General features: G+C 40.6%; 1 protein-coding gene across 1 annotated transcript; it reads right to left on the minus strand.

Moving 5' to 3' along the window:
• Window positions 1–256: 256 nt before the first annotated feature.
• Window positions 257–9,648, minus strand: wdtc1 (WD and tetratricopeptide repeats 1). The gene is made up of 16 exons (XM_031752292.2): window positions 9,480–9,648; window positions 8,830–8,972; window positions 8,665–8,748; window positions 8,521–8,567; window positions 7,180–7,291; window positions 5,097–5,284; window positions 4,813–4,995; window positions 4,562–4,656; window positions 4,344–4,459; window positions 4,154–4,229; window positions 3,979–4,075; window positions 3,715–3,885; window positions 3,382–3,617; window positions 2,976–3,141; window positions 1,895–2,087; window positions 257–1,736 (listed from the first exon to the last, which is right to left on the minus strand). The coding sequence occupies exons 2-16, from the start codon at window positions 8,893–8,895 to the stop codon at window positions 1,539–1,541; spliced, it is 2,028 nt and encodes a 675-aa protein (XP_031608152.1). The 5' UTR covers window positions 8,896–8,972; window positions 9,480–9,648; the 3' UTR covers window positions 257–1,538.
• Between the last annotated feature and the right edge of the window lie 2,685 nt (window positions 9,649–12,333).

Raw genomic sequence — 12,333 nt, forward strand, 5'->3', positions numbered from 1 at the left:
TACCTGCACTAGCTTCTCCCACAGATGGGTCACCTCATTACTGCGAAGCATACGGGCGCATGAGATGCTCACTTAACTTGCTTGTGATGTACCGTGCTCGCATTTGTTGCCCGACAGTCAGCAAAAAGAGCGGACACTGATGAATGGGGATCCTCCTAACCTAGATAAAACTAAGTGCTACTGTACGCGTTGTGTAACTGCCACGCTAAAAAGGGCAAACAGATGAAACAAACAATGAATCAAAAGGATACTGAGGTGGTGTTCAATAATTTTTATTCTTTGTTCTGTTTGCCACAAAGGTCTTACAGGATTCCTCAAAGAAAACGGAGCATCTCAAATTAATGAACAAATGAAAACGCATGGAAGCCTTAGTGATGCATGTAGCTGGGGACTCCATTCTTGAACATTTACCCTATCTAAGGGTAAAGAAGACCCAGCGAGCACTGGATGGCTTGTGGCTGTGCTCTTTTATTGCCCTGCATCTATGCTCAGAGAAGTCTCATGCAAGCAGGACTGAACACCTGGCTGCAGCAGAGGACTAATGCTAGATCCACGCAGCTAGTAGGCAGGAACCCTAACACTGCCCCCTTCCCCCCAAAAATGACATTGACACTTCATCTCAAATGATGTGTAATCAACAGGACTAGAAGAAAAAAAACTGTATTAGAAAGCTGCTTTCTTTGACCTGTCAATAATCTATTGTAAGAAAACCTCTTAACTAAAAGGAGCCAAAGTTATGTTTCAATGAAACAAAGAAGTCGAACATTAATCCTTGGCTGTTTACGTGACAGATGGCAACCTTTGGCAGAAGAACCCATGTTTTTTTTTTTCTTCCTCCTGACAGTTGTAAACTAAACAAAGCATATAAATACATTTCATTAGAGCAACTCTGGCAGCGTTCACAACTTAAAGAGCGAGTTAATTCTAGCCTTCCGGTGGCCAAAACTCCAACGGAAAATAGGATCGAGGCTAACTTAAATAACTTGGGTGTGCAGCCTTTCCGAGATGAGTGGGTACTGTGACGCTTTGCTCCGACTGCTGAGCAGACAGGAGTTGTAACAAATACGCCGTTTTCGGGTCAGAGATCTGATTCTGACCGCGTGGCCACACGCCGACCTGAAAATAGGTCACCAGATACGCGCCTCTCCAACATAAACCTGAGGAGCGATAAGTGCTGAACTCCTCCTTCTTTGTGAGAAAGTGGGGGAGTGAAGTTTGAAGGTGCTCTCCTCAAAGTCATCCCACTGCCACCGCAGGGTGGAGGGAGGGACGGGCTGAGGTGTTGTAGGTGCTTCAAAGGGGCGGGAAGGGTGCTGTCGCAACCCTCCATGAATTCCTCTCCCCCCAAAAGTGGTCTCCACCAGTCCTCTCACAGGACAGGGGAGGGTGATGCATAGTGCAGAGATGTGACACGACATTCACTCAATGTTCTGTCAGACGGGGCCGGGGAGGAGGGCGAGGGGATTTCAGATTCAAACAGGAGCTAGTAGAGTGCTTTGCTTCCTAAAATCCATTCTGCAGAATGGATGACTGTTTGCTTAGCTGGGCCTGCACTGTACTTGTCCCTCTGAGCTGTCTTCATCGTCCGAACCATCTGGACCGACGCCACGCAGGCCTGTGATGCGATAGCCCATGTTAAGCAGCATGACCTCGAGCGGATCCGCGTTCATGCGCCGCTGATTAGCCTGAGCAGCTCCCTCCATGTCTTCCACTACACGCCCGTTTTCGCTGTCTGTCTGCAGTATTTAAAAAGAAAAAAACAAAAGAAGTGATTAAATATAATTCCCACAGCATGACCCATCTTTTTAATTAATGCCATCTGCTTAACACACTCCCAAAGCATGTCAAGACCAAGTCTGCCAAGTCTGCACATAGAGGAGTTTCCTCTGTTTACCTCTGGCCTGGGGTTCCATAACCGAACGACAGGGTCGATACCGCTAGTAGCCAGGAAGCAGTAGCTGGGGTGCGGCTGTAGGCAGTTGACTATGGACTCATCCCCCTGCAGGATCCTCACAAGATTGGTTGTTTCTTTTTCCCAGATAAAGAAAGAGCCATCATCCGAGCCACTTACAATATACTGGCCTTTGCTGTGGAGAAAAAGAATCCATTCAGACCTGCCTGATGAGCCACGTTCCTGGGACACAAACCTTTTACAGGGAATTTAAATATTTACTCGGAAAATTGTGCAATCGTTTTACATTGAACTTCTTTCATAGAATGTCGACTTCACTGTGCAGATGTGTACAGTACTGAGAACAGCTGAGGTGAAGGTTAAGCAACAGCAGCGTGCCATTTTCTACCGTCACTCAGCATACAGTACCTCCTTTGGCCCGTGGTATCAAAAACCAGTCTCGTTAAGCTGTTGAAGTGCACTCTGACTAATCAAACACATAATAAAGTTTTGTGTTTATTTAAAGGTAAACTAAATGAGCCACAGCGTGAGTTGGTGTTGATTATAACAGTCAGAATATATTCTAATGTCATGGGAAGCAGACGATTTAGTCACACTTTTGAACAGCAAAAACAAACAACTGCTTCATAGTCCAACATCTCCTAAAAGTACGAACGACTAAAGAAACTAAACAAACAACTTGTTTAGATTTAGGTACTGTTGATTGTGTAAAACTAATAGAACAAAATTATGTTAATAAAAAAAAAAAAAAAAGCCCAAATAGTAATCAAACAAAGAAGCTGTTAATCAGCCCCCCAAAAAGCTGCTCACACATATTAAAAATATGGCTGAGATAAAGAACACTTTACTCCTGTGCAGCTACTTTCAAAGCTGTTTGAGGATTTTGCTGCAAAAGAGGTTTGACTAGTTACTGAGTGCAAGGATGTTAATGTGTTATTAAAGGCTCGGCTTTATTTATAATTGCTTGAGCAGTGTGTCATTTAGATAAAGATCACATTACATTTCAGAGCTCATGACTGCCTCCTAGTGATGACACAGCAGCCTGGCAACGAGATTCACCCACCTTCCAAAAAAGTTGGCTTCTTTGATGTCGGTGGTGGTGTTACAGTGACCGCAGTATCTGTGTTTGTAGTCAAAGCTGCGCTCTCTCAGCTCCAGCTCATCTTCAGGAATGGACTCTTTCCGACTGAACGAGTGGAATCGGATGGAGCTGTTGGCCTTTTTGTCTTCTGCATTTAAAGAAAAAAGCTTTTTTTTTTTACTGTAATTCACACAGATTTTAAAACTAAAATATACACAAAGAAACGACACGTGTACTACAAAGCTGTTTTTTTAGTGAGCATACAATCATTGTAAATAATGGCAATTATCCAATGAAGTGTGATATAACTGTTTATTTCAAGATCTATCTGTGTAAATTCTCTGAGAGTTACTGAAAATTAGCCAAGAGCTATTTCTTTCTTTCCCACCTGATTCTGACTTGGAGTAAAGAGCAGCCTTGATGTCTTTATCTAAGGCATCGCAGGCACTGCTGTGCGCCTGCTCTGGAAACTTCCCTTTGAAATCGTCCAAACACTCCAGAGCCTCAGCCACATATTTTAGCTCAAACAGACACCGTGCCAGCCTGAAATGTGCTTTCAGATGACTGGGGTTTAGACTCAGAGCCTTCAGACAGTCCCTGAGGGCATCATAATGGTCTCCATCCCTAAGAATCACATAGAAAAACATAAACACTCAGGGTTTCCAAAGGTTTTAGAATAAGAAAACCCATCATTCCTCTGCACTGAAACAACAACGCGTACCACTTGCGTTTCATATAGGCCGCAGCTCTGTTCCCGTACAACATGGCGTTGCTGCTCGCCTGATGAATGCCTAAACTGTACAGCTGGATTGCCTGTGTCCACTGCTGCTGTGCAAAAGCATCATTAGCTTGCTGTTTTATCTTCTCCAGGTGAGGAGGGAGTTCATTAGAACTGAAAGAGAAAAGGGAAAAGCAGATATTTTGACATAAATTCAAATGTATAACCTCAGTCAACAGACGTGTAGTGGAAAGAGCCGACGTTTACCTAGACTGCATTTTGCTCCCAGCAAAGCGAATGTGGCCAGCTGGCAGGTGAATTCCATTGGAGACGCCGTTTGTCGTCTTTCCATTCTGCACATCTCCTGGAAAGCAAGAGATTCAATAATCGGCATCCTTCACGTACTTTGGAGTTGGTGTGAAATTCAAGGTTTAGTATCTACCTGTTGACGACTGGCATTTCTTTGGAAGCAAGAATGTATATGGCCTCTGTTTGAATGTCAAGTCAAACAGATACACCTATAAGAACCATAAACACACAAGAAAAACATTATAACACGGACAGTAAAACAATCCCATAAGAATGCCACTGTGATTCTCACATGGTTCCCTCTCTGTTTGGAGATGCATTACCTGTTCCCCGCCCATGTTAACAAGCAGCTCGGTGCCATCAGGACTGAAAGTAACATAGGTGGCAACCAGGACCCTCAGGCGGTTATTGTAGTCAGGGAGTTTCACCGGCAGGTGACCTGAAACATTCAGTCAGATGGTAATGGTATAAAACCACAGTCCAGAATATAAATGCACCCATTAAAAGAATTTGATTCCAGACAATTTATCTGTATACACACCTGCAACATAATACTGCCCAGCTCCATCTGGGATGGGCTTCTGCCTTTCACAGAATGTGTGCACAGCTGCTGATGTGCTTTGACTCAAAGATTTCCTGTGTGAGGAACAACAACAAAAAAAAAGTTTAAAGTACAGTTCTGCACCTCCTTGTCAAAACTTGGAATGCACCACAGAGTAACTACAAAGCGCTTTATTTGACAGTTTGCCGAGTACTCACTACCACAGAATAGCATGAAAAAGCCAAACTCACCTGTAGTTGTGTATCATCCTGATGTCGTACAGACGTACAAAAGGCCCATTGGCTCCCACAGCCAGGTAGTTGTTGTCCCGTGGGTTAACAGCTAAACACTTGGCCTCGACGAGCTGACCACAGAACTCTGTGAGGTCGATCAGCACCTCCGAGTGTTTACTGTTCTCCCTCAGGTCGTACTGTCTGCAGTGAACAAGGACAACATGCACATATTACCTTGGCAAAACCACCTGTTGCCAATATAACATTTGACTTTAATACATTTTTGATCTCTTTGGTCTAACCTGATGATGCCGTCCTCCGCAGCACTCCAGAAGGTGTTGGGCCACATGGGTGCTGTGGCGATGCGTTTAACTCTATTTGTATGATCAGAAAACATATGGATGGTTTCCTTCACTGTCAGGTCATGCACGTGGACTTTTGTGTCGGCTGCACCCGTTACCAAAATTCTGTCTCCAGAGTGAGGCAGGAACTGCATGGACAGATAAAAATACCAAAGTGAACTGATAAGAACTAAGATCCAACACTTTATTGGCTCATATTGACACTGTTGACATGAGGCGACCAGCTGATTAGTAAATAAGCTGACAGAGTCCAATGATCATCTGTAGGGCATGTTCGGTTTAATAGTCCTCATATCTGAGACAGATACGAGGACTGCGTTTGATTCTGTACTCACTTAAAAGTACCAAATAAAGGTCGATATACTTTAAAATAGGAGGTATTTATTCATAATGAAGATCAATTTGTTACACTGCCTTTTAAAAACCTGAGCTGTAAACACTGGCACTGACCCAAAATCTTACAAACAGCACATCCCCACTAAGTATACACACACAATGTTTCAGAAAGGCTCATCTTTGAAATAAATAGTGATATAATTGCCAAGCATCATACAGAATTGGGAAAGTTACAAATTAATTCCAATGAGTTTTATTTGTAGCCCAAAATGGTAATTTTGTGTTATCTCACGGTAATGTGAGGCTCACATGGTAAAATCTAGGGGCTACCTTGAGAATGCTTTGCGCTACTGTGATACACTGAACATCGTCATAAAGCTAGCCTTCTCTTCTTTCCAAAACTGTTTGAATTTTGTCTCCAGTACAAACAGTAACAGAGTTACGGTCATTTAAGAGATGTGTGCCCACCACTGGTGACGGTAAAAAAAAAAAAAAAAAGTTTTTTTTTTTTTTTTTTTTTTTTTTTCACAGCAGGTACTAAGCTAAAAAAGAACAGCAGAAACAAACAAGAGTGAACCACACAACACTCTCATTGTCCCACATATTTCTAACACTGACCCCAAGTGACAGTAAACAGCTACAACATGTAGATGTAGCCTGCAGGTTTGTAGACCCACGAGTGCACCAACATGCTGTGAGCTTTGATCACACTGCAGATTAGGGCAGGGCAACATGGCCAAAAATATTTATCACAATAGATATTCAAAAATTTGCGATAACTATATAACTGACGATATAATTGACGCGAGACAAAATACTTTACAACTCCACATCTTTATTAGTACAAAAAAAAAATCCCATCAGTGTATTTTCACTTAAAAAAGCAGCTGTTTTTTATTTGCATTAAAGCTATATAAAAACAGTGCAAATGCAAATTCCTTGCTGACAGTTTAACCAAAAGGCATTTCCAGTGGAAACTTCCTCAGCATAACCATGTATAATATCCACAAAGAGGTTATACACACACACAATGCGGTACTATTATGTTAAAGCACGGTACGTATCACTCTGCGAGGCTCCCGACTACGATAGACGTAATGCTCCGACAATCCATCAAGCGGTGGAGCTTTGTAGCTTAGCAAAGTCGTACTGAAACATTTTTGACAGATCTTTGAGCGCCGTGTACCACCTAAAATTGGTTTGGTATAAACAGTAATAACGACGGCCCGCTTGCATGCTCTGCCAAAAATTGTGCTTTGGTGTGTTTCTGACGGACGAAAGCCAAACCAGTTCCACACCACTGAAGTTGCACCATTTTTACAAACCAATTCTGATTCATCTGTTTCATTCAACGATCCACTTTCGCCCTTCTCATTCTCCGTCGCCGCCATGCTTTTTCCGCCATGTGTGTATGAAAACAAAGGCACAGCGCATGCGCGCTTTACCCATATTCTATCGCGATATTTCACTTTCTTATCATTGCCTAACATTATACCGGTATTACCGTGAACGGTATGATATGGCCCAGCCCTACTGCAGATCACAGTGAAAATTATTCTCTGCTGTATTTTAGTATTTAACCTTGAGGAAGAGCAACAAGACAGCCTCAATTGTGCAATGACTGCAGTATTAATATGTTTCTAAGCTCAGGCACCATCCAGTACACTGTAGAATTTGTTCTCCTTACCTTTACAGAGAATATGTTAGCTGCATGACCTGTGTGCATAGTTGTTAGCTTCTTGTGCCTGAATGGATCCCAGATAATGGCGTGTTGATCATCCGAGCCTGAAGCCAGCAGACTGAGAACAAGGAAAAAATAATAACAATTCAAAGAAGCCAAGCAGCATTTCTTTAAGGTATGCACCTTTTTTTGGTTGATTTATTACATTTACACATTATATTACAGGTATTAGAACTAACTAATAAGCAACTGGATCCATGTTGCTAGATTCACTTTAGAATGGATGCAATATTTTTATGTTAAACTGAATCCTCCTGGTGTGCTGAAGGTGTCAGATTACGAAAGAAGCAGACTCACATCACTGAAAAACATGGCGAGTGAGACGACTTTTACTAATTAGTACACAATGTTGGGGTTGTTACTAGGAAAAAAGTAATGTATTAAACATTACTTGTTACTTTTCTTAAAATTTATGTAGTACATAAAATTACTGAAACACACTGTCACATAATTAATTACCAGGTAACTAATATAAAACTGAGGTTACAGTTCCACACACCAAAACAAAACCCTAATGAGGACACAAATACAATCTTTCTTTTAGTTTTTACATATGAAAACAAAGCAAACAACACAAAGAAAAGTTGAAAGGGTCTTTAAAGCTATCGCCACAGTGATTCTACTGCAGAAATATGTACAGGTAGAAATGGAGTCTGTAAGCCCGACTACACATCACTGCCTTTTAAAGTTCAGGCTCTGGCTGCTGGGCTGGGATTGCCATACACTAAACTTTGACAATATTCTGGGTTTCTTGTCTAGCTTTGTGTATAATGCAGATGTTTCTGTCCTACATGCAGTTTGCAATTCATCGTGGCACTCTTGTCCTTTTGTGCAATAAAAATAAAAGTAATAACCATATTTCTGCTCCTTAAAAGCATTTTTTTTTAAAGCGAAAAACAAAGTGTTTTTCTTTCTAGCAGCCTGTCGTGCACATAGGTAACAAGCAGCTCGGTGTGTGTTAGATAACAGATAGAAGCAGATAGATAGATAACTGAACTCAAGCAGATAGATAACTGAAGAGCCTTTGTAATTCAAGTAATGACATAACTGTAACTGTATTGTAATTAGTGAGTAATGCATTACATTACCAAAAAAAATATATAATGTGATTATATTAACACATTACTTTGAAACATGTTAGACCCAACACTGACAGTAAAACTGCGACATTTAAAATCCAAGCATAACGTGAACAGGATGCAAACTTTATCTGGACAGATTTAACAGAAATTCACTGTACATACAGGGTTGACAGTAAATCACGGGATAAGATGTTTGATGACTTACTCTCCACGTTCATTCCACTCCAAACAGTTCACACAGCCTGTGTGGCCCTGTTGAAATAGATGACATTGAGGGTCAGACGAAGATAACAAAAGAAAAAAAGTGTCCCAATGTGTTTACAGAAAAATATGTCATGTCATCAGTGACCTGAAGCTCAGCCTCCAGTCCAAGTCTCTTGATGAAGGGGTCGGTCACATGGTAGAACCTTTGGAAGCTTGCAGCTCTCTTGTCCTAAAGACAAAAGAGCACATCTCCATCAGACTCTCCATCAGACGGGAATGATCACACTGGCTCTGGACGGTTCTTACGTACCCTGATCTGCCTGTGCAGGATATCTCTGGAGATGTTGGCAGTAGTCATGGCCTCACCGCAAAACATAAATTAGGTTTCGAGGCTGGAGGTTTCCAAGGGTCAGAGGTCAGGTGTCATTTACTCTTTTTTTCCTTGTGACCAAGCTGTAAAACGCAGAATGCATTAAGGCAGAGCAGAGACTTGTTAGAAGACAGAGATCTTACACAGGTATAGCGTCAATGTCAACTTAAAAAAAAAATAAGTAAAAAGTTGACATTATACTCCGGCATGTGAATTATTCACCGATTTTTTGTTGCTCCTCTGACATAGGTACAAAACATACCGCTAGCTGGTCTACAGATCGTATTTGCTCCCGTCACCTACAATGCGACTTCATTAGCTAACCAGGCTAATGTTAGCAACGCAGCTCTGGGAATACAACAACTGACAGTTTTGCAAAAAACTAACAATTATTTAAAATCTAAAGCCCCATTAGCCTACGAGAATGGTTAACGACCCGTGCACAGGGCCTTTGAGAGACCTGTCGTTCACCAAGAAGCTGGCGTTAGCGTACTGGCGTTACCTTGCTAGCTAAACAAAACATCCACTTCATATAACGTTAACATTTGCAGCGCTTTGGTGATAATTTACGACCGTTAAACAAAACTCACCTTTTCCCTCGAGCTAAAGAAGCCTCTGTCAAGAAATGTCCATTTAGTAAAAGTCACAAATTGCACTCTGTGTGACTTTGTTGACAGGATACTCGCTAATACCTTCGCAGACCTGAATACAACCCTCCTCCCACTGCGCATAAGCACGCAACTTTGTTCCGCCAGCTAAAAACACACCAAACTCTTCCGGTCTGTTTGGACATCACAATAAAAGCATCTCAGAATAAAATCATTTTTAAGTAACGTTTAATAAAGGAGCACTACAACAAAGAAAGTAACATGTATTTGCCAAATGTTTAAGCAATACATAGTATTATTTTGTAATTTGATGGTAATCTTGAAGGAAGGATTTGTGAATAGTGTTGTGTAGGTGAATCAAGTGTAAGTAAGGATCGTGACTTTGAAAATAGGGATGGTTTACATGAGGTAGTGAGACCTGCTATGATGCTGTGATGGCTGGTTTGGAGATGGTGGCACTAACAAAAAGACAGAAGGTGGCGCTGGAGGTGGCAGAGTTAAGGATGTTAACGTTTTCATTGGGAGAGACCGGGATGAGGAGGATTAAAAACCGTTTGGAGACAACATTAGAGAGGCAAGGCTCAGATGGTAAGCAGAAGAGGGATAGTGGCATGTTGAATATAAATCTGCCAGGATAGAGGAAAATAGAAAGACCCCAGAGGAGGTTACAGATGTAGAGAAGGCGGTCACGCAGAAGGTCAGGGTAACAGAGAAGAATGCTGGGGGTAGGGTGAGATGGAGCCAGATGATCTGCTGTGGTGACCCTTAAAGGGAGCATCAAAAAAGAAGGAGATTTTGTAAATTAATGAGTGAAAACAATAAGAGTAATTTCATGTACTTCACACAGTGAATGAGGAAGGAGAGTTTCCTTATGCAAAAAAGCAGTCAAATTAAGAGGGCGGGCAGAGTTTTTAAGTGACCAAGCAGACCTATGTGTGTATGAGTGGAACAGTCTGAGTTCAATTAAAACAACCTGGGGTATTTACAACCCACTGATAAAGTATCTGACTTTGTGAATTATGGTATGAATACAAACAATACAAACTCTCTTACATATTTAAAATAAATAAATAAATATATATATATATGCATTATTTGGCTTTATTTTGTTTTTAGGTCTGTCTTTTCTGAACTACTTTTAAAAAAAAGATAATAGTTACAACTTTTAGTTTTTCTTTAATAGTAAGATTGTTAAGCCTGGATCTCATTGCATGTGTTTTTACAACCCTTAAATAAAGATGCAGCAAAGTAGTAAGTTTAATATTCAGATATTAGAGTTCTTCAGAAACTTGCGAAACTCTAAAAGAACATAAAAGTCATGAGCTGTAATAATAGTCTCTTTAAAGTTTGCAATGATTACTTGTGCTTTTTCAGGGGTCAGTAATACTCGATTCTGCTCTACTCTACAATACTATGGTTCTTTTTTCAGTTCTTACCAAACTTGGCTCGAAAAAGAGAAGTGAAAGTGCTACATATGCTGAGTTTGTTTGTTGCAGGAAGTTAAGAAACTGACATTTGTAATACTCAACATCTGCCATCATAGGGTAACGTGTGCTGCAAATCAGGATTTTCTTTTTGAAATTTGACACTTGAGAAATCAGAATGTTGGCACGATTGTTAACTGATAATTTCATGTGCTAGCAGTATGAAGTATAGTATATTATTCCTACTTTTGTATCTATAGTACTGTGCAATTGTTTTAGGCAGGTGAGGAGAAATGCTATATACAAAGAATGCTTTCAAAAATGGAAGTGTTAATCATTTATTTTCATCAATCAACAAAATACAGTGAATGAACAAAAGAGAAATCTAAATCAAATCAATATTTGCTGTGACCACCCTTTGACCTCAAAACAGCATCAATTCTTCTAGGTACACTTGCACACAGTTTTTGGAGGAACTTGGCTGGTAGGTTGTTCCAAACATCTTGGAGAACTAACCACAGATTTTCTGTGGATGTAGGCTTCCTCACATCCTTCTGTCTCTTAATATAATCCCAGACACACTCAATGATGTTGAGATCAGGGCTCTGTTGGGGCTATACAATCGCTTCCAGTACTTCTTGTTCGTCTTCACGCTGAAGATAGTTCTTAATGACTTTGGTTGTATGTTTGGGGTCATTGTCCTGCTGCAGAATACATTTGGGGCCAATAAACAATCATTTATATTTCTGAAATCATTCTTTGTTTACAGCATTTTTCACATCTGCCTAAAACTTTTGCACAGTATTGTATATAAAAAAGAAATAATAGTATAGTGTCAATAAGGTCACCAGAACTGCTTTCAACTACTGAAAAATTAAATAAATAAATAAACAAATAAAATGAAACATAAGAACATTTTTATAACAGACTGACTCTGACAGATTGGTCTATGCATTCATGTCAAGCAGGTTAATCTGTAACACTCTGTTAACCGGATTATCTAAAGGATCAGTGGAATGAGCCACTACCAGAGTCCTTAACCGCACATGGAAACTTGAACATCTATTGAAATAACTTAATTAGCTCCCAGTTCCACGCTGAATTAACTTTAACTTCCTTCTGTTTAACCCAGAGAGACCTCTCATGTCATCAGGCGCAGATCTTTTACCTACTCCTAGTATTACATAAAAGTGTGCTACGGGTACTTTCAGAAACTGTGGTCCTGTTCTTTGGAACGATTTGCCCGCTGACCTGAGGTCAATTATAAGTGTGTTTGCATTCAAAAGCAGACTCAGAACCCTTTTTACTTTCATAGACTTACACTGTATGTGTTTGTGTGTGCGTGTTCATTTGTATTTAATGTTTTTGTAACGTTTTCTTTTGTTGTTTTTATTGCCCTACGTACAGATCCG

The sequence above is a fragment of the Oreochromis aureus genome, linkage group 11 (assembly GCF_013358895.1).
Source record: "Oreochromis aureus strain Israel breed Guangdong linkage group 11, ZZ_aureus, whole genome shotgun sequence".
Taxonomy (NCBI): Eukaryota; Metazoa; Chordata; class Actinopteri; order Cichliformes; family Cichlidae; genus Oreochromis; species Oreochromis aureus.